General features: G+C 37.9%; 1 protein-coding gene across 1 annotated transcript in view; it reads left to right on the top strand.

The window, feature by feature from the left end:
- Positions 1-23,273, top strand: part of EDIL3 (EGF like repeats and discoidin domains 3) — a 160,864-nt gene that overhangs the window by 37,708 nt on the left and 99,883 nt on the right. The window contains exon 4 of the mRNA XM_075727116.1: positions 5,451-5,564. Within this exon, the coding sequence (XP_075583231.1) occupies positions 5,451-5,564 (114 nt within the window). The remainder of the gene's footprint in view (positions 1-5,450; positions 5,565-23,273) is intronic.

Genomic DNA, 23,273 nt, shown 5'->3' with positions numbered 1-23,273 from the left:
GAACAAGCAAGCAGGTGACAGGAACAAGATACTGGTGTGCATTTGCAGCCAAAACACAAGCTGCGTTGGCAAAAACAACTCATTGAGCTTATCAGTCCCTTCATCACTAAAAGTCGTATTTATACCAACTAGCTTGCTGAAGAACTCAAATTACTAGAAATAATAGTCACATTTTTTATTATAACAGTTACATAATTTATATATCCATTTCATGTGGGGTAATTTTTCAGGAAAACACGTGACTCTAACAGGTAAAGTAAAAAATTAGGATTATGTATTTTTCATTATATTATGTTTGCATGTACAGTACTAGTTTTTATTCATGTTCTATTAAATACTTAGAGGATTAAAAAAAACCTTATAATCCAGCAAAGAACAAAACCCCCGAATTCTGCCTTACGATGATTCTCCACATCACTATGTAATATAACAAAGTTCTCTCTTATTTGCCTAGTTTCTGACAGCATACTTCTGTTCCAGGTCACACAATTGCTGTGCTTCAAATAGAAGCATGTTTAATAGCTTTGTAGTTATGGTTTGATCTTAAAGGTAGGAAGTATAAATTTAATCATCTTCAACATAAAAAGAAACCTTTACTTCCTAATCAACTGTCTTAGCCCTTCAAGCTATTATTCAAGGAAAAATCTATTTTCAGAAAATGGTCAGTGTTTCCTTGTTCCTGCACCACTATCAATTTCAGAATCCATCTTCATTAGAGAAATCTTGGGGGACTGGACATGGGGAGGATGGGTTTTTTGGTTTGCGTTTTTTGGTTGGGTTTTTTTTTTCCTTAACTAACCTGGACACTATTTAGAAATACAGGCTTCTCTGGTGCTGGCACCTAAACCTCTTCAGGAGCCCATTTCACTCAGTAATTAAACAGCCTTGTTAGGTCCGTCTCTGAGGACGGACATACAGTGATTTTACTTTGAATTAGTTAATTTACATTGAAAGCACATCCTTCTTGTGTAGGTAAGTTGATTGCGTAGTCAGTGAAGAATTCGTATCTGACAACATACAGAGAGCTTTTCTTTAAGAACATTTATTGTCTTTGGAGCAACTACTCCAGAAACTCTGGCATTTTAAAATTTCTATACAAATTTACTTGTAATCATGACAATATGACAAAGTTTAAAAGGGAATATATGTATTTCAGAAGAAACAAACACACCAGCTGGTGCAAAGTTTAGTATCATAATTGGCACATCTAGGAATTTGAACAAAATCTGACCACAGTTTGCAGGAACCACTTTTAATTAAATGTGCTACATCTGCACATTCAATCAAATGAAATAATGAATAGTAAATTAATAATTCTGTAGAACTTATGCTTCTTTCTTTAACACAGATCAGTTCATTATCTTTCCAGCTAAATATCTGTTCTGGTATCAAACATGATGCTACAATGTGCTAGTCTCTTCTCATTGAGCAAATATGACATATTTGTTTGAACTGATGGGACTAAATGTTCTCAAATAGCTGGGAGAAAAATCACTGTAGGATCCAAGTAACAAAGATAATAATAAAAAAATTCCATCTTTCTGCACTGGTCACTGCTAATTGCTCCATAGGGATAGAATGTGAGGATTGCTTTAAAATATTTGGTACTTAAGCTTCAGTCTGTTTACTACATATTGCATAGACAATATAAAATATTGTGGAAATTTGTGCATTTTTTCCTGCATATTTCAATATGAATGGCAAATTAGAAAAAATTGAATATCTTGAGAAGATATTATCTTTACACAGAAAAGCTTTTAAGAGGATAAATTACTACCTTTATTTCACCAAGTAAGGGATAGTTCATATGTTCACTTAATAATTTTTTAGTTCACAGTGACCTTGATATTTTTTTCCCACAAATGTGTTAGCCTGTATTGAAATGATGAATAACCCAATGAAAACATAAGCTTAATGGGCTTTGCTTAAAAAGGCAAATAGGGAGCTGAAAAATCTTGTTAAATTTCATAAATACATATAAAGAATTTAATTTAGAATTGAGCAGGTCTGTTCTTTGGTCATTTCCCTTGGCAGGTTTTATTTCTTGCTGTCGTGGTTAAACCCCAGCCATCAGCTAAGCACCACGCAGCCACTTGCTCACCCTCCCCCTGCCCCGGTGGGATAGGGGAGAGAATCGGAGGAATAAGACTGAGAAAAACTCCTGGGTTGAGAAAAGAACAGTTTAATAATTGAAATAAACTAAAATAGTAGTGGTAATAATAGCAATATAATAATAACAGTAATAATAATATACAAAGCAAGTGATGCACAATGCAATTGCTCACCACCAGCCAACCGATACCCAGACAGTTCCCAAGCAGTGATCACTGCTCCCCAGCCAACCCCCCCCAGTTTCTATACTGAGCATGACACCATATGGTATGGAATAGCCCTTTGGGCAGCTTGGGTCAGCTGTCCTGGCTGTGCCCCCTCCCAGCTTCTTGTGCAGCTGGCAGAGCATGGGAAGCTGAAAAGTCCTTGACTAGCACAAGCAGTACTTAGCAACAACTAAACCATCAGCATGTTATCAACATTCTTCTGCTAAATCCAAAACACAGCACTATGCCAGCTACTAGGAAGAAAATTAACTCTATCTCAGCAGAAACCAGGACAGAAGGCCAACAGCCTCCCAGGCTACATTAGGCAGAGCATTCTCAGCCAGAATAGTTGATCCAAACTGCCCAAAGGGCTATTCCATACCGTATGGCGTCATGCTCAGTATAGAAACTGGGGGGGGTTGGCCGGGGAGCAGCAATCGCTGCTGGGAACTGTCTGGGTATCAGTCAGCAGGTGGTGAGCAATTGCATTGTGCATCACTTGCTTTGTATATTATTATTATTATTATTATTATTATTGTTATTGTTAGTATTGTTATTGTTATTGTTGTTATATTGTTGTTATTATCATTACTATTTTACTTTATTTCAATTATTAAACTGCTCTTATCTCAACCCAGGAGTGTTTCTCACTCTTACTCCTCCAATTCTCTCCCCCATCCCATCGGGGTAGGGGGAGTGAGCAAGCGGCTGCGTGGTGCTTGGTTGCTGGCTGGGGCTAAACCACGACAATCCTTTTTGGCGCCCAACGTAGGGCCATGCTTCCACCCGTGGGGCAGCCAATTCCAGGTGTACTGAACACCCCTCCAAGTAAAAGCAAACTGGGGCCTGCACTCTGCTGCCAAAGGGATGGAGAAAAACGCATTAGTGATGTCAATTGTGGCATACCACTTGGCTGCCTTTGACTGCGGTTCGTATTGAAGTTCTAGCATGTCTGGCACGGCAGCACTCAGTGGCAGCGTGACTTCGTTCGGGCCATGCTAGTCCACTCTTAGTCTCCACTGCCCATTAGACTTTTGCACTGGCCCTATGGGACTGTTAAAGGGTGAGCGAGTCTTGCTGATATGGTTGCTATATGCCACATCAATGGTATTACAGTAAGAATTGCCCAGCTTAATGAGAATGAACTTTGATGAAACAGTGTTGGAATGAGAACTGGCTTCAGCATGCAACAATCCAACACTGCACACCAACTCTTCTGCTCTGAAAGACTGTTATGACAGATGGAATCCAAAGTCATGGACTAAATGAACTCAATGGACATTTTAGAGGGATGGCCCACAGATGAAAGGAATGATATCTGTGTGTATATATCAAGATAGGGAAAGTGGTGGTGATTAATTAGAACACATTGGAAAGGGGTAGGACCTGTGCATGACGTAGATGGTATAGAATAAGGGGTGGATACCTGGAAGCACGGACGGGGTAGTGAGTAATTGCATTGTGCATCACTTGCTTTGTATATTGTTATTGTTATTATTATTATTATTATATTGTTATTATTATCATTACTATTTTAGTTTATTTCAACTATTAAACTGTTCTTATCTCAACCCAGGAGTGTTTCTCACTCTTACTCCTTCAATTCTCTCCGCCATCCCACCGGGGCAGGGCGAGGGAGCGAGCAGCTGCATGGTGCTGAGTTGCTGGCTGGGGCTGAACCGTGACACCTTCTTTGTCATGAGGGTGCATTGCTGTCTCGTGGTCAACTTGTTGTCCACCAGGACCCACAGGTCCTTCTCTGCCAAGATGCTTTCCAGCTGGTTGGCCCCCCAGCATGTACTGATGCATGGGGCTGTTCCTCCCTAGGGGCAGATGCAAGGCTTTGCATTTCCTCTTGTTGAACTTCATAAGACACAAGCCTTATTGCATCAAGTTTAGACATTTATGTAGCATCTTCTTTAATTTTTATATGCCAGTACAAGCCAGGTTTGCCTTTTGGGGACAGAAGCAGATTCAACACAACAGCGAGGAGTATTACTTCAATTCATAGGACATTGTGCCCACCAGTGAATGCAACTAGTTCATCTTTGTTAAGTGTCTCCTCATTTGAACTTATTCATGTGCACTTTATTAGCAACTGAATCCAAAATGAACATGCACTTAAGCAAAACTGAGTGAAGTAAAATTGTAGTACAAGCTAAAGACTGCTTTTCTGTTTGCTGTTTACAGTGTCTAATGCAAGAGGACTTCAGCTCTTAATGAAGTTAGTGTGGGCTACCATCTTTTAAATATTTAACTGTATGCATTGATGCAGCCCTTTGAGAAAATGGTGTGTAAAATCCATGCAATGTTTCTACTCCATGCAGAATAAACATAAATGCAGAGATGGAGAGTTTTAATTATGCAATATCGTTATCCTTCATCTGCCTATTTATGATGACTGAAAAATACTATATTGCATTTGAGAAAAAGAATCTGATATCTAATTTTGAAGTTTACTACACTGAAAAACATAGGGAAGTATTACTCTTGCAGCGTTTGACAAAGTGTACTGGGAAAGGGAAACTCAAATGAAAATAACCACCTTTTCTGTCTTTTGAATTTAATAAAATTTGCAAGCTTCTAGAACAAGCTATTAGTTTCAATTTGTCCACTAACTCATGCACAGAAAGGAAATTTTTTAGATGGTTAAACAACCTTGTCAGTTAGATGTTTAATGAATTAAGATGAACTGAGAGACATTCTTAACTGGCATCTGTTGATAAAGAAGTAGCTAATTTCTTGAAGTTGCAAGGTTCACTAATGAGTACTCTGTTAGAACTAATTGAATTTATTTATTTAAGGCCAAACTGTGACTTGTGGCCCTCATGTCCTTTGGAAGTTACAGTGAAAATCCCTGAGCAAAACCAAAGTCTGTTGTGTGATGGGACATAACAAAATTTTAGTAGGTATATGAAACTAGCTAATTCTATATGAGATTGCTTTGTTTTTTTCCTAAAGTACACCCTGTTTAATCACATCCTTTACTGAGCATGTTTGCTGGGCAAAAGAATGTATGTCTTCTAATGTCAATTGTGTAAATATGTTGTGGTTTAGTGTTTAAAATATGTGCTTATTGCTTTTATAATTTCTGTTTGCTAATCCTGACATTATCTTGTGTTCTTCCTGCAGATGTAAATGAATGTGAAGCTGAACCCTGCAAGAATGGTGGAATATGTACAGATCTTGTTGCCAACTATTCCTGTGAATGTCCAGGGGAATTTATGGGAAGAAACTGCCAACAGAGTAAGTATTGCAGGCTTTTACATCTATTTTTTAAAATAAAACAAATAAATATTTCCTTTTGCAGAAACAACTGTAGTATACAATGGAAATATTTCTCTAGTTACAAATAAATAATGCTCAAAATAGCCATCTTAAACTTTACAAAATGGAAGAAATTTAAGAGACTAAATCTGTCATGCATTCAAGTAAAGTATCTGATATGATGGAAAGATTTGCAAAATGCAAAATTGTCATCTAAGAGTCAAAGAGGAAGGAGTAAATCGTATAAAGCAGAAAAATACAGAAACTGATTCAGGCTAGCGGTTCATCTCACCTGTCTTCAACAGTGATTATTAGCAGATATCAACAAGTGTAAGAGCAGGGCAAAAATACGTTACTTTCTCTGACATGTCTCCAGCCTCTGAAAGTTGGACCACGGGCTTACAGAGAAGTCATTAGTGAAGTTCCTTCAGGTTCTGCCCTGGGAACAATCTCACGTGATTTTACTAATAATATTGACTATGAATGCACTATGAAGGTCCAATTCCTAAAGCTGTTACTGCAAAGGAGTTTTTCACATATGAAAGACTGCATAATCTTGAAGACCAAAATAACAAAAACAGAATAAGCTACTATGGTACAAAATGCAATATACCTTAACTTAACAGTTAATGACAGATATTAGATGCTCATGGATCTGAAATACTGTGGGAAGAAAGCCTGCGTGTTTTAGTCAAACAAAGGATGCTAATATGATGGTGGTGTTGAAAAAGGCTAATATAGTCCCAAGATATCTCAGGTCTGGTACCTTAAGGAGAAAAAGAAAAGTTTTTGCCTATTAGCATTTATCGTATTAGATACTACATTCAAAATACCTGAAATACTGGAGTCATCCACATTCAAGAAATGAGATTTCTAGTTCAAGGAAGGTCTACTATGTGTAGCAGGAAAAATTTAAAAAAAAAAAAAAAAAAGTAAGTTGAATGCTAAATAAATGAACCATAACAAAGCTAAAGAATATGATTCATTTTTCCATGTTCACGTTGTGGATACATGGGGAAGAATGGAGAAGAAAACAACATGGACCAATAACCACAAATGACAAGCTGGGAATTTTTTGAAGTAGCCTCAGTGAATTCCCAGTTTTATATATGCAACAGGCAAAAGATTTGAGGCATCCAACATAACATATATACTTCTAGAGAGAAATCAAAGATTAAGATTTTCTTTTAGAAACTTTAGAGGCCTATATGGCTACCTGAAAGAATTTGTAAAAAATTAACTTCTATTAAAGTTTTCTGTAAAAGTTGTTGGTGAATCACTTCATATATTTCCTTATAAGGTTCAATTGAACTAACACTTGGAATTCTACCAGGAATCTCATCCATGTCTTCAGAGTTTATCCCTTCTGGTTTTTTGTCTTGAACATTGCTCAGATTATAGATCACATAAAACCGATCTCCTGTTTTGCTAGAAATGGGGTAGTCAGAGCTATTACTTGAAGTGATCATTGCATTTCCTGGATCATCATCTGTTATTTTGTATGTCTTTTTCTTTTTATAGAAGTATATGTAATTATATATAAAAGTAAACCTTGTGTGTGAAGTTGTATATATTATACACTACACTGGATTTGGGGTTTATATGTGTGTGTATATATATACATACATATTTTTTGTTTTGAAGAGCATATAAGAGAGTGTATATAAGCACAAAAAATAGAAATTTCCAGTATATTGAAATAGTGAAAGATTTCTGCTGTCAGTAAAACATTACTGAATTGCAAAATATGCAGTCTGTCTTTCTGGATCATACTTTGGGGATTTACACTGGTAAGTCAATCACCTAGTCAAATGATCGTTCTGGAGATGCTTCTGTAGATAAATGCTCACAACTGTGACCCAGGACTCCATCATCTAGCCCGTAGAGAAGAACACTATGTTATTTGAAAAGATAATTCTGCTGAGTGTTAAAGAATTTTTATAATTACAATAAGGCTTTATATAACAGTCAAATTGCTTTGGTGTAGAGATCAAGGACAGTGAGTTTTAAAATGTGCTTTGCAGTAACGATTAATTTGTCAGCTGCAAAGTGTGTATAGGCTGAGACAGCTGGGGTTGTTTAGCCTAGAGAAGGCTACGGGGAGACATTATAGCTGCCTTTCAGTACTTAAAAGGAGCCTACACAAAAGATGGAGAGGGACCCTTTATCAGGGAGAGTAGTGACAGGATGAGGGGTAAAGGTTATAAACTGAAAGAGGGTAGGTTTAGGTTACATATTACAAAGAAATTCTTTACTGTGGGGCTGGTGAGACACTGGCACAAGTACCCCAGAGAAGCTGTGGATGCCCCATCCCTGGAAGTGTTCAAGGCCAGGTTGGACGGGGCTTTGAGCAACCTGGCCTAGTGGGAGGTGTCCCTGCCCATGGCAGGGCTGTTGCAACTAGATGATCTTTAAGGTCCCTTCCAACCCAAACCATTCTATGATTCTATGATTCTATAGTGTGGTAAATGGGGGGTTATGGCAATGCAGCACTGGCGTGCAGTGGTAAAAAGCTTCATTTCTGTACTTTCTCTGGGCAGGGATGTGCATATGGAGGTACCAGCAATCTGGGTGTCTGTGGGACTGTATCATGGGAGGAGTGTGAAATCAGATGTGCTTTGAAGGCTTAAGAGAAAAGTAATACATTACTTAAATCAGTAATTAGAAAATGCTACACAATGTAGATATTTAAATACTTCTGTTATACCACCTTATACTCATGTTATTCAGCTAAGCATATGAAGAGTTATCAATAAATGCCATAAAATTAAGGGTGGGAATAATGTTTGTACTGACTGTAATCACTGAACTATGCCTGTTCAGGAAAGTCAATGCATTTTTCTAGTATGGCACAGTTCACAAACTTTTAGCATTCATCTACTTTTGAGCTAGCTTTAGCACAGCTAGCGTTGAAATGGTAACTTTTCTTTCTCTACCACCAATATAATTGTGTACTCTACCAGTTCCTATAGCTGGGCTTGTAAATGTCCTTTTTTTTCATGAGAAGTTTAGTTATGTCATCATACCTAATTATGTAATTACAAGTAGTAACTACACATTCTAATTACACCATTAGAGTTTTACACATATTTACAGTAATCATATGATTAAATACTGTTACACTAATTATGTAAATTACTGACTGCTGTCTCAGAATTACCTCACAAAGCTCAAAGATTGGTAATCCACATCACAGAATATGTGAAATATCCTAGATCAAGAATAAAAAAGGCTAAAAATACATCATGCTCTCCGTTCTCCTGTCATTGCAAGCTTTTTCTCTAGGATGCATTTTCTAATACTGTATCTAGTTTGGTATATCCCAGATACCAATGGTTTGTAATAATGACTTGTCACGTTACTCATCACCTTGAAGGAGTTTATGTCAGACTGTTTTTTCTAATGCTCCCACTATGTTTTCTCTCTTTTTAAAATTTTACCATTTGATTCCACCATGTCGTGGTTTAGCCCCAGCCAGCAACCAAGCACCACGCAGCCGCTCGCTCACTCCCCCTACCCCAATGGGATGGGGGAGAGAATTGGAGGAGTAAGAGTGAGAAACACTCCTGGGGTGAGATAAGAACAGTTTAATAATTGAAATAAAGTAAAATAGTAATGATAATAGTAACAATACAATAACAATAACAATAACAATAACAATAATAATAATAATATACAAAGCAAGTGATGCACAATGCAATTGCTCACCCCCCCCGCCGACCGATACCCAGACAGTTCCCGAGCAGCGATCGCTGCTACCCGACCAACCCCCCCCAGTTTCTATACTGAGCATGACGTCATATGGTATGGAATAGCCCTTTGGGCAGTTTGGGTCAGCTGTCCTGGCTGTGCCCCCTCCCAGTTTCTTGTGCACCTGGCAGAGCATGGGAAGCTGAAAAGTCCTTGACTAGCAGAAGCAGTACTTAGCAACAACTAAACCATCAGTGTGTTACCAGCACTCTTCTCATCCTAAATCCAAAACAGAGCACTATGCCTGCTACTAGGAAGAAAATTAACTCTATCCCAGCCGAAACCAGGACACACCATAATTAATTTCTCTTAGCTAATGTCCTAAATAATTCCCTTCCATTTTATCTCATGTGTGAGACGTCCATTTTATCGCTTTCCATGTGTGAGACAGCTGTTGTATTACACCCAGGTCTTGTGAGCCTTGTGGGACAGCCACCCAAAATCCTTCTGACTAGTCCCAAGAGCCTTTGCTAGTAACTAGTGCAGCTGAAGTACGATGGAAAGGCTTGTCTGGAACTGAATACTAAAATAACACTAAAATGCCTAATGACCTTGGAACCATATTTGCACCACCTTGACCATCTTCTGAGTCTCCTTCTTGCATGGATGAGGTTTGGAGTTGCTTTCTAAGGGCTCAGTCATGAAAGAAAGTTCTCAGAAGACATGGAGATATGCTGATATGCTTCACACCCCCAGCAATGCTTCTGCTCCTCTGGGGTCTCCTTCCATTTTATTTACATATCCTTCTTATTTTGAGGCACTGGCCTGACCTCTTGGGTTTTTTTCTGGAGAGACTTAAATTCAGCCTTCTTTCTTACTAGCTACTGCTATCTTTAGCCATTCAGGCATAAATATCATTAAACCAGCTGCTTCTCATTGCTGGAAGCACAGGGTTAAGGTGAAGTCAAGGTAATGTGGAGTGCAAGAGTACTGACAGCTTCAAAACATATTAAATTGTTCTAGAATAAGCTTATCAACCTGTTAAGAGATACTTCACTGAGCATCTGGTATTTACAAAATTTGCCTGCAGATGTTTAGTAAACACAGAATGGAAAGAGAGCAACTTTTCCCATCCTCTGAAAGCAAAAGCTAAACTATATTAATTCCATATTACTTGCCAGATTTCTTAAGGCCTCAGCATTTCCTTGATGCAGCTGCATCTCCTTCTGTTCTTGCACTCTCTGAACCTATTTCTTGCTTCTGTGTTGAATACAAGCTATCAGTTATGATTACCTCCATTACAGCTTTCCTCAGTATTGGAGTCCCTATAAATAAGTACTGCTTCCAAGACAGATTCTCCTGGGGTTGAAGTTTTTACTTTCTGGATCACAAAATTCTCCTGCAGGCAACAGGGAGCCACTTTCATCAGTGCCAGACTGTTAGCATTATTCACTACGAATCTGTATTGTTAAAATCTCCCATGACAACATGGATTGTGAATTGCAATAATTTGTGAGGAGTTCCACAGGTAATTTTTGATCACTTTTTTTTGTCTAGCAGATGGTACTATACAATGGACACATTATAATTTCACCATTGTGTATTTTGGAGCTGTATTTTGCTGGTTGCCAGGAGTTGCTGCCATTAAAGCATATGGCAAATTTTCTCATGCTTTTTCTTTAAAAATATAGATCAAATTAGTCACTGTAAATATTTTTTACATATGCTATGGCCTCTTCACCTCCTTTTCTGTGTATTCAACATGCCCATATGTAGGAGGACTGCATTCAGAGCAGGTGCACCAATTTAGTTTGTCTGGCATGTCAGAAATCTTGCTAAGCAGTGCATCTTCACATTATTTTCATTTGTTTCCTGTGTTTATGTTTTAGCACACTAATGTGCTTCTACCACACTTGGTCATCTTCTGCCTTCCTGTTTGTGGAAATCAAAGTGGCATTTTTTTATTTAAATGAATATTTAAATATTTATGTCAAAAATGAGTGTCATTTATACTTAAAAATTATCTAAAGATGTGACAGATCTTACCTGTTTGCTAAACAGATTTTACCTGTTTGCTTTATTGTCCCAGCAAAAACTGACCCAAGAAATAAAAAAAGTAGTTAATGAACCCAATCAGTTCTTCGATCAGGTGAACTTCACAGACACACAAATACTGGGCTGGTACAAAGGAATGGCAGGAGACAGAGCCTGGGCATGACATCAAGACTTAACACCAGTTTAAAATGTATATCAAGCCACAGTCTAATCAAGAGAGTAGAAACTGTTCTTTAATTCATGTTTAAGGCAAAGGTAAGCATTTATTTTAATTTTGGGGTTTTTGTTGGTTTGTTTCTCTTCAAAGATCATAAAATTTAAAAGCTAGAATTCTCAGCTCATTTGCCAAGAATACAATGAATAAAAATTCAGTAAATATATACATTCCTGCTTGTCATTATTGAGATGACAAGTTCAGAACTTGCATAGAAAAATTAAGGAGATTTTATAGGTATGTGTATATGTGTGTGTGTGTAGGTATATGTATACACAAATATCGCCCTTAGAGAAATTAATTCACTTTTTTTAATGTACTTGGGATAGTTAACTTATCATTCATATGATGTCCTTGCCAGTTTAGGGAATAATGTGTAGTTATGCTCAGACAAAAGCAAGAATGGAAAAATTGTTGTGCCTAAAACAAATGTATCAATTTCATATGAATTTAATGGTAATACTTGATTTATGACCTCCCTGGATTACAAAAGTATCGTAGAACAGAAACATATTAGAAATACATTTTGAAAGTGCAAGAGGGAAAACCTTTACATGTTAAATGTGACTTTAACCCACGTAATTCAACCCAATCTAGGTAATTTGTCATTTTTTGAACATGCTATAAGAATAAAAACAGAAATTATTTAAGATGTTCTATAAATGCTGAAAGACAGGCTAAATATATCTGTAGTGAGGGTGATGGTTTATATACATTTTTAACTATTTCAGCTAATCATGGACGGAACACAATTTCTATATTTACATTGGACAAAACCCATCTCAAATCTGTTGCTGAAACTAATGAGGTTTGCTGAGACTACACCATTATGGGAATTTTGTCTGGCTAGCATTTCTGTGTAGTGTATTGGTATGAAAGTGCAAAGTGGAAGAAAATGTTACAGAAATGACAGAACACATTGTTAACGTTGAAATGTTCTCCCAGGTATTTGACCAAGTGAGAAATATTAATCAAACTCTAACATTTCTAATATTGAGTCTTCAAACAACAAAGCACACTCTGGCCCTTCCACTGCAGACCTTCTTTGTCCAGGCATCCCATGTAAGACACAAAGGTGTGCAAAATTAAGCTCAACGGATCAGAATTGTAGTTCTTCTGTTCAACACAACAGGAAAATGAGACTGATCTCTGAGTGTTTGATGTTGAAACAAAGTCCTCAGCCCTGTGCCTTTGGGTACATTTTCATCTTGCTGCAGTGGTACTGTACAGCAGAGTCTCCCTTTGAAAATTCGATATTTTACTTTGATTAGGCAGTACAGGATACAATCTTCACTCAGACACCTGACAGAAACTGACAGACAACAGCCATATTTTACACATTTAATTGTCTCCTTACTACATGAGTCATCTAGTGCAATAGTAGCTTTTGGATTGTGTCAATAACTACAATATGAACTCAACCCTATACTCACACATCTACAACTTGACTTTGTAACAGCTCATTTCACCTTGAACCACCTTTTTGTGGCAACTTTCTTGCTATGTTTTCTTACTTAAACCTACTGATCTGCTTTTCTTGGGCATTGTATCTTTCTTGACTCATGGTGCCCCTCAATTACCCTCAGTAAAGAGTCAGGAAGGTTGCATTGGGGTCAGGGATTCCTCTTCCTACTTGTCTTTCACTTGTCTGTTCTTCCTGCTGAGGGACGAATACGACCCTACCTTTTTAGTAACAGAATCATAGACATTCACAAAAAGTAGAGGAGAAAAAATAATCTACTGTTCCTATTTTGGAAGAATTTTTATGTGCATTTTTATGCATGGCAAAGCCTATAACAATGCATATTTCAGCATTTCTAAGCCTTACAAGAAAAATTACATCACACTATTATTCTCAAAGTAGCCTCTATAGCTTTTAAGTTCCTGGTCTGGTCAATAAAGCAGATTCTTTTTTTACATCCTCACAGAAATGAAAAATAATTTGCAGGTAAGGAAATGGTACTATAAAAGAAACAAAAACCAGACTGTAGCCAGTAGAAGCAAGCTGAAAATAAATCACCAGTTATTATGACCAGAAAAAACCCTTAAAGGTATGGAAAAACACCTTCAATAAAAGCACTAATGATTATAAATACATGAAAAGAACAATTTACAGCTGCAGTAGGCTCAACAAAGTTCCCAAAAGCCAAGTCACAGGACCATTGTTTTTCTGTTTCATGTATTAGTCCAACTGGAAAATGCCTTATTTCAAGGCTTAGTATTTGTATGATGTAGGCCATTTATTTCAAAATCGATTAACTGTGGAGGGTAGCTTGCCATCTGAGTCAGCATGATCTAGTCTGCTGCTACCCTTTGGTGGACACAGGAATGAACAATGAGAGGAAAAACATCTTTTGAGCCATACAAACTCCTCATAATAAGAGTACCTTGAGGTTTGCAGTAGTTAACAAACCGGGCACAGTGTAGAATTACAGGCAAGTACAGCATAAACCTTGCAAAAGTTGGAGGTTTGAAAGTTGATTCACATTGTGGAGATTCATTTGGACTTGGAAGTCAAGCCAAGAAGTGAAAGATGAGAATCCACGTCAACTGAAGAGAAAATGGAATAAAACATGGCTACATGAGCCCTAAATGAACTAAAATCTCCAGGCTTGGCACAGCTCCAACCTGCAGTTTTCAGGAGAAGAACATGTGACGTGTTCGGTGATCAACTTCCTGCTGAGGCAAGATTCATAGCTCCTGCTGTTTTGGACAGATGGAGAGTCCAGCAAAGCTCCTGTTCCAGGCTTTGGTGCAGTGGTGTGTAAAATATGTAGGAGGGGCATGAGCAATCGTAGTGGGTTACATCCATTTTAGTCCCTGACCACCACCATACTCATTTGTTGTGTTCCATGAGATGAACCGAGGACTTACAAGACAAGAAATTCAGACCATCTCCAGCATCTTATCATTGGTTGTGTTGAAGGCAAAGCAGCATGTTGTTCATCACAACTCAGTCTGCTTTCTAGCTTCTTCAGGATTCAGCAAGGGAATGGCAGTCGTTCATTGCCTGTCAGATCAGAGGCAAATGGCATGGCTCTGTGGCTGCAGGCAGCTGCACAGGCAGTAGCCATCGGCCTGAGAGCCATCCCATGTGGATGCACTCTTGCAGGTTGGAGGACCAGCAGCTACAGTGTTACTTACTCAAGGCTGTCAATGCTTCAAAATAAATGAGGAGGTGAACAGATATGAAAAATTCTGTGGCACCACAATACTGAGGGAGAAAGACTTTGTGTATTTCTGTCCTGGTGTATGTAAATGGGGACTTAGAAGAGTGCAAGTGAGTTTTCAGTTTGAAGTAGAGTTAAAATTGAAAAATTCACAAGTACCATAAAGGATTATTAATTTGCTGAGAAAGGCTGATGGAATTACTCTTAGCTCAAACCCTTTTCGTCCGTATCAGTGATTTTTTTCTAATATTAATTCTGAATGTAATTTGCCCAGCTCTTGGTTTGGTATAGTTACTTAGGAATTTTGTTTACAAAAAAGAATGACACAAAACTTTTACTCTTTAAAACTGATGGACAGATTATTATCTATTACTTATCCAGCAAAATCTGTTTGATAGAGATCACCCATAAATATGATCTTCCTTTGTTGGCAAATATGTACAGTTGATGGTACCATTGCATGCCTTCACTGACAATCAGTTTCAGTGTGTAGTTTGTAATATTGTATCTACTGTTATTCTAATAATAACAATTCCCATTTATGTTCCTGTTGCTGAAACCTAATTTCGTAATTACTCTGTTCCTGGTTTTGTGCAATTCACTTTTACCTGTTCGTGTTTTGAAATTCCATCCTAGGCATAGCATAAACGTAATCATGTTGTAATTCATTACATCAATGTTAGAGAAAAGCAAATATTGCTGGGAAAAATATTCCCCAGTATCCTTTTAACTTTGAAAGCAAATTTGAATCCTTACCTCCACTGTGTGCAAATACGATTCTTTCTTTTCCTTCATTGTTTCTAAAAAGTGTCCATTCTCTTCTGGATAGCAGTAAAACATATGTATGGGAAGCTGAATATGGATTTTACTGTGATTACTGAAACTTCTTCCTCTTCTTTTTCTTACCTCCTGGTCCTTACACAATTTTTTTGACAATACCTTTACCTTTTCCATCAGGTGCAAATTTGAGTGAGTATTGGGTTTTGTTCAGTTTTAGACATAGTAAATTTTTCCCTTAATAAAAAGTGTCAGGTGGAAAATCCTCAAGAATTAAATTACTTTCCGAAAGCGCATGGTGGAATCTGTTCTGCCTCTTCTCATCTCTGCTGAAGGTGGTGGTGGTCCCCCACTGAGTTCCCTGTAGGTAAGATGGGGCACAAGTTACATGATGTCTTTTAAAAGCTGTGCTTTAGTCTTAGACATAGAAGTATAAATACTGGAAGTAAATATGATTTATTAATGAGGTGTAGTGGGTTTGTCCCTTTCACCTAAGAAGTTAAATCTCTCTAGCATTAATTGCACATTGGTTTAAAGTTTGAAACAGTATTTTTTTCATGTTGTTCATTATTAGTATTTAGTGATGGAGAATCCTAATTTCAGACACCTTAATGTACTTTAAAAGTGGGGTTGATTCAATATGGAAAGCCTAATTGGCACTCATCATCTAGCCTAGTGATATCTGTGTCACCTTTGCTATGTCTGCAAAGTACAAGGAGAAGTAGACCCCAAGGAATTCACCAAGACAGGTTACTGGGTAGGGAGTTGCATAAGTTAGCCAGTATGAAAAGTTGAGGAAAAGTGTAATTTTTTTGAACAGCAAAAACTGCACCTGCCCACAGTGCATGTGTGAGTGATGTAATGCAGAAGAGTGTTTCCTCATGGGAAAGCAGAGATGTCATCATGCTGTTCTGAGACCCAATAAGGGGCCTGAGGAAAAGCAAATTCTGGTCTCTGATGTAACTGGCATCTTTTATGCATGGTGGAGCACCTTCAGAAGACAGTGTAAGAGTTGCAACCCATAATTCCCAGTACATCAGGGGCTGGGCTACGAATAAAATGATTTCAAATTTGATCAGATAAGGAAGGAATTCGGTTCTCTTATAAGTAGGTACTAGTCTTGTTCACTTAAACTTTATAGCTCCTGAAAGACATATAAACCTTCAACTCAAGCTGCTCCATTTTCCAAACTGCAATTCATTCTTATTTGCGGTGTTAGATGCAAATGCATGCCTGCTGAAGATATACTGTAGTTAAGTGCACACATTCCTCCTTGTTGTGAATTTTCATTTAGTGCTGAGATTGTGTCCTCTTGCACAAGACAAGAAGGTGAGAAACAAATTCCCCTGCTCTGTCAATCCTACTGTAGTTAAGTTAGCAGATCAGCATCCAACATTGCAATATTGTTGTCCATGTTAAGCCAAAAGGATTTCAAGTCACAAGAAATTTTACATAGGGAGACTTAGACAAGAAAGGCATTAAGATGTTTCCAGGGTCATGTGAGCTTTTTGCTCTGGCACTGAGAACATAGGACGAAGAGGTTATTTGGAATTTAAACTGAGATGCGTAAATTTTTATAACATAGTGTTAAAGTTTTTTGATAAGTCATTATGGATAAATAATAACATACTTTAGTGCTATTGCTACTTTACTGAATCAAAAGAATCAAACAACTTGGCTTTGGTAATTGCATTGTAATTTTGTCATGTGCAACTTTATTTGGAATTTCTTAATACACACACTGTCAGCACAGTGGTGTCTCCTGGCTCAGCCATCAGAGGCTAATGGATCAAGATGAATTTGTAAACAGAGTTGTGCTCATTTATGTATTACTGACAGGTAACTTCCCATTTGCCTTTTGTTACAACATTTTGAGACTAGTTCTCTTTACATAGTCATAAGTGAAAGTTACTTAGTCAATCTATACTTTTCAAATGTCTAGGCATTTTGTAAATAAGGTGAAAGGATTTTATCCACAATAAATGCAAATATTTATTTATGCTTTATTTATGAAAGGAAAATGCTAAACAATTTGGATCTCAGTGACTGGATGATGTTCGCTAATATCTTCCATCTCTTCTCTAAACAGCTGGAATGAAAAAGTCACAGCTATCTAGTGGCTTCATTGGCCGTGTTTATTTTGGAGGAATTTCAGGAAAAGGTATATTATTTCTAAGTTTGTCAGCTTAGAAATACAACTCTCTTCTTGGCAATCCCCTAGCAAACTTTTTTTTTTTTTTCCTGTATAATATTAAATTATTGGATAATTAGGTTTCTTTACAGAATACCAAGTAAAGAGTTTATAAACAGTATTAAAAGGAGAGGCCTTCTGAAATAGTAGCTTTTCAAAGTCTAGTTTCTATTCTTAGTAAAACTGGTAAACTTATTCATTATGTATGCAGTGTGTTTCCTTGGGGAGGTGTTTTCCAATAGACTATTTACATGAATAACATAATGGATTCTTAGCTAAATTTCACTACCATTTTATTGGTAATTTCTTAAGAAGATAAAAAAGCATCATATTGGGTTAGATAGTTTAACAATCTATTTGGCTTACCATCATGTCTCTGACTGTGGCAATGACAAATATTATTTAAGGAGACAATGTAGGCTTGGGTAGTTTCTGTCATTTGTTCCCTTTGTATCTCCTCCAGATCAACAGTTCCTGTAGGAATATTAGAGATTACACCCCTGGTCAGTCTCTTTAGTATCATCTGTGGACATACTGTGTCTGAATTTGTTGATTTTCTTTTTGAACCTGTTCATCCTGTATCTGCCTCTAGAAGGCTCCAGAAGATCACTACCCACTGTGCAGAGAAATACTTTCTTTTACATGTGTTAAGCTGATTCCCTGTGAATTTCTGCCATTGTCTGTACTTTCTTTAGCTCTACACCTTCTTGGGATGTAGAGCCCTGAACTGTACACGGTATGTGGTCACACCAGTTTCATATACCTGTAAAATAATACTTTATGTGTTGTTCTCAATGCCTAACTTTTTATTGGATTTTTTGGCTGCCACTGCATTTTGAGACAATGACTTCAGATAACTGATGATGACATCTCTATTTGCGCTTGTAATGGACATTTCCAAGTTCAGTATTGTGCAGGCACATTTTAGGGTTTTTTTCATAGATGCAGTATCTTCCATTTGTGTACATTGAGGTTCATCTGTCACCCTTTTGACCACTCATTCAATTTTCTATGTCCTTCTAGAGCTGGTGATCAGGGTGGCATTTGATCAAGAGAGTTTAGTAGCTTCAAAGTGGACAATTTCCCCATTCATACTTTTCTCCAGGTCACTGATGAGTAAAACTGACTTTAGCAATGATCCTCAGGGGATCCCACTGCTGACATTTCATCCTGAAAAGCCATTTCTTGTTCTTTAATTAGATTTCTGTCTATAGTATGACCTTTTCCCTATTCCCTGGCAAGAGGCTTTTGTGTGGAACTTTATTAAATGCTTTCTGGAAATCCAAGTACGCTGTTTCCACTGTATTTCCTTTATCCCTACACATATTGTCACCATTAAAGAACTCTGTCATGTGAGGCAAGACTGCCATTTACAGAAGTCATGTTGTCTCTTTTCCAAAAGATTGTCTTTATCCAGGTACTTAGTGATCTTAATTATAGACTCAGCAACTTACAAGATGTTGAAGTAGACTCACCTGCTTGTAATTGCCACAGTGCACCCTAGAGCTGTTTTTTTGTAGATGGGAGTGGAGCAATGATCTATCAGTGCAGCTCTGTATTCCCTACATCAAACTTTTTCATCTAGACACAATTCCTAAAAACACTACGTCACAAAATCACATTACCACTGGGAAAAGCAAGTCATTATTAGGTGCTGAAAAAACTTGAAAATCCTTTTGTTTCCATTTTTTAGATCCTCAAACTACCTAAGAATTGCTTACCTTTATTCAGTCTGTGTCCTCAGCACAGAGCTTGTAGAGCAAGTAAAGGCCAAAAGTTATTTTTACTACCTTAGTATAAAAGTATGAAGAGAGGATTTGGTAATGGAGGAGCATGATAGTCTCAAAGGTAATGTCACTGTTGAGAAGTAGAACGTAACATCCCATTTCTGTATATTTGATTAGTTCTGATAGCCATTGCTTACACACATGAACTGTGTTGACCAGTATGGTAACAGAATAATGTGCTGCTGTTGGCTGAGATGCTACATCAGCATAAAAAGCATTTAATCTGTTTGGACATATCAACAAATAGGTAGCAATTCTTCCCATTACTGTCTGAAAAGCTGTCTTCTGTGGCAAGGAACATAACTAATCACTTCATTTTCATGTCACCTCCTAGAGACTTGTGGCTTAACACAACATTATTTGAAAAGTTTGCTTGTCTGGAAGTGTCTGTGTGCTCATTAGCTGCTGCTGATGCAAACTGGTAAAGATTTTGCTGTTGACATACAGTATTTTATGTGAAAGCATGAAACAAGATTAATCATGTTCTTCACCTCAGTGCTGCAGTACCAGGCTGGCTACTAACATACTTGGAATCACACTTCAGAAATCAGAGTAATAATAATTAAAATGTTAATAGGTCAAGAAAATCCATTTTGTTTTGTTTTAAATTTGTGAAACAAACTTATGGAGACAAATGTTTTCTGTTAATCAGATTTCAGAGCTGAATGTCTCTATAAACTTACCAGGGCTGGGCAGAAATGTGCTATTCTATTGTCTAGTTAGAAGTCATCTGGAAGTTATAAATCCTGTGAATTTACTTTTTTTATCTAGTAATAGATAAAAACTATCTGAAATATTCACTGACATTCTATATTCTACAAATCTATTGAAATGAAAAATAAAATGGGGGGTTGTAAATTCTATTTTTGTTGTTTGATTTTGCATTGCAATGGACTAGAAAGAGGAATACATGATGAGTTACCTTGTCTCAGTGGAAGCACTGATTAAACTCCTTCAGTGGGAACGAAAACATTGATTTGGTCTTGCCTGTAGGATTATTCTTCAGAACAACAATTAGCATGAGTTGCTACAATCAAGTTACTCAGTATCACTCAGATCAGAACATCGGATTGTAGTAAAAACGTTTGAGCTACATGGAGTAAGCAAACATTTTGATTAACTGCAGAATGATTGAGATAGCCAGTAGCTAAAATGTGCGAAGTTGAGCTTGTAGTCTGCAGCTGTATCCCCGCCACATTGTGCTCACCAGCAATCTTCAAACTCCAGTTCATATAATGAGAGGTTGAATAGCTCAAATCCAAAGCACCGCTTTCCTTGAGCTAGAGATTTTTAGGTATGGGTAAAGGCCTGATTAGCAAAAACCAGATCTATAGCTAATGTGGATGCAGTAGTATACCATCCCTTTTGGGCAACGGTGATTTTAATATTCATGTTAGAGATCTGCAGAGTTTTAAAACTGAAAAAGTCAGTGTTCCATACACAGCTCTGGCACAATTTAGGATTCATTCCAAGTGAAATGGTGCCTCTGTGTGGGAGGGACTGTAGAGGGCTTAGGCTTTGCTTTTATTTAAAAGTGATGTTTTAAGAGATGACATAAGAAGCAATAGCTGCTAATGGGGGGAAAAACTTTAGAGCAGATGAGATGGCAGTAAGAATGTGCTTGACAAAAAAAGGAGGCCAATACATTCAAAAAATGGGTATGTAGAAAAATACCTACTGTGTCTGTGTAATCTCCAGCTGTACGCTGTACACTGTAATCGGTGCTCTTGGCCTACTGAAGACAAACCATGAGACAATTAATCAGATAATGAGCTGGGATATGTGGCCGTCCTTCACAATACCTCCACACAATATGTTTGCTCTGTGCAAGTATGACTGAAGCAAACAGAATGTAAAATGCCAGAGTGCTTCCAGTAACTTAAGGTTTTAGCTCTTCTTCAGTCTGTCATAGTGTTCATTTACACATATGGTCTGCATATGTAAGCAAAGACAGCATTTTGTGGAAAATGAAAAGTCTCCTTGGGCTTCTACATTCTCCTGGAAATTAAGGTGTAATTCCTACAATTACAAATTTTTCCACTTTTTAAAATATACTGATTATCCATACAGCTAACAGCAAAAATTTAATTTGGTATAGGAAAACAGACAGAATTTTTGTATGTCAGGTATCATTCTAACAGACTGTGACTGTCTGTGACTGAAATATATTCATACTTAATTCTATCAAAAAAATGTGAACTGCACACACATTTGTACAAAGTGTTCTGCTTAAGAATGGCTCCCAAGAAGAAAAAAGTGCTAAATCAATGAATAATTTTTTTTTTTTCATGTAGCACTGTATAATACTGGGTAAAGTGAAGTACTTCAGGGGCATATCCTTACCCATTGTAAATCAATAACACTCCAAAGTCAACAGAACAATGTTAGATTATTCCTACTCTAGGAAGGGCTCTTCTGTGTTGCTTTTACACCAGGACTTACCAGTCTGTGAGCATTGATCTGAAAATAACCTGGAGTTGCAACTATTCAGAATCAGAGAGTCACAGAAATGTTGAAGTTGGTAGGGTCCTCTGGAGCACATCTAGTTAAGCAGGCCCACCTAGAGCCAGTTGCCCGGACTATGTCTACTCAGGTTTTTAGTATCTCCATAGATGGGGCTCCACAACCTCACTGGACAACCTGTTCCAGTGTTTGACCATTCTCATAGTAAAAAAACCCCAAACCAAAAACAAACAAAAAAAACCCCAAACAAGCAACCCCCCCCCCAAAAAAAAAAAAAAAAAACCCAAACTTTTTTCTTGCATTCAGATGGAATTTCCTGTGTTTGAATTTGTTCCTGTTGCCTCTTGTCTTGTCAGTGGGCACCTATGAAGAGAGTCTGTCTCCTTTTTCTTGTTTCTTCTCATCAGACATTTATATACATTGATAAGGTCCCCCTGAGCCTTCTCTTCTGCAGGCTGAGCAGTCCCAGCTCTCTCAGCATCTCCTTGTAGGTCAGATTCTCCAGTCCCTCAGTCATCAGGGCCCTGCACTGGACTCACCCAATAAGTCCATGTCTTTTTAATAGTGGGGAGCCCAGCAGTGGACACAGCACCCCAGATGTGTCTCCCCAGTGCTGAGCAGAGAGGAAGTATCACCTCCCACAACCTGCTGGCAATGTTCTGCCTAATGCAGCCCAGGAGGCTGTTGGCCACCTTTGCCATGAGGGTGCATTGCTGTCTCATGGTCAACTTGTCTACCAAGACCCGCAGGTCCTTCTCTGCCAAGATGCTTTCTAGCCAGTAGGCCCCCCAGCATGTACTGATGCATGGGGCTGTTCCTCCCCAGGGGCAGAGGCAAGACTTTGCACTTCCCCTTGTTGAACTTCATGAGGTTCCTTTTCAGTTCATTTCTCCAGCCTGTTGAGGTCCCTCTGCACAGCAGCATGCCCATCTGCTGTATCAGCCAATCCTCCCAGTTTTTGTATCATCTGCCAACTTGTTGACGCTGCGCTCTGTCCCAGTGTCTGGGTCATCAATGAAGACATTGAACAGTGCTGGCCCCTGTATCGACCCCTGGGATACACCACCAGTGACATTAGATGTAATACAGAGAGAATGAGGAGTTGCTTGGTATTTTGATAGCAGATAGCTTTCTGAGGTTTGATGTGGGTATTTCAACTTGAATCACTTGGCAATTCCAGTTCCAAAGTCACATCAACCTTCTTGTGATCATCTTTTTCAACAGAAAAATCAGTCTGGAATGTTGTTTATTTGCTGTTATACTCATCTCTTCCTTTGCATCTGTTTTTAAAAGAAGATTCTTTTCCATGAAGCCCAAGTATGTTAACTGTCTAGTAAATCT

This window comes from Pelecanus crispus, chromosome Z (genome assembly GCF_030463565.1).
Source record: "Pelecanus crispus isolate bPelCri1 chromosome Z, bPelCri1.pri, whole genome shotgun sequence".
NCBI classification, from domain to species: Eukaryota; Metazoa; Chordata; class Aves; order Pelecaniformes; family Pelecanidae; genus Pelecanus; species Pelecanus crispus.
The sequence above is the reverse complement of the archived record's forward strand: the minus strand, read 5'-3'. Positions and strand labels throughout refer to the sequence as shown.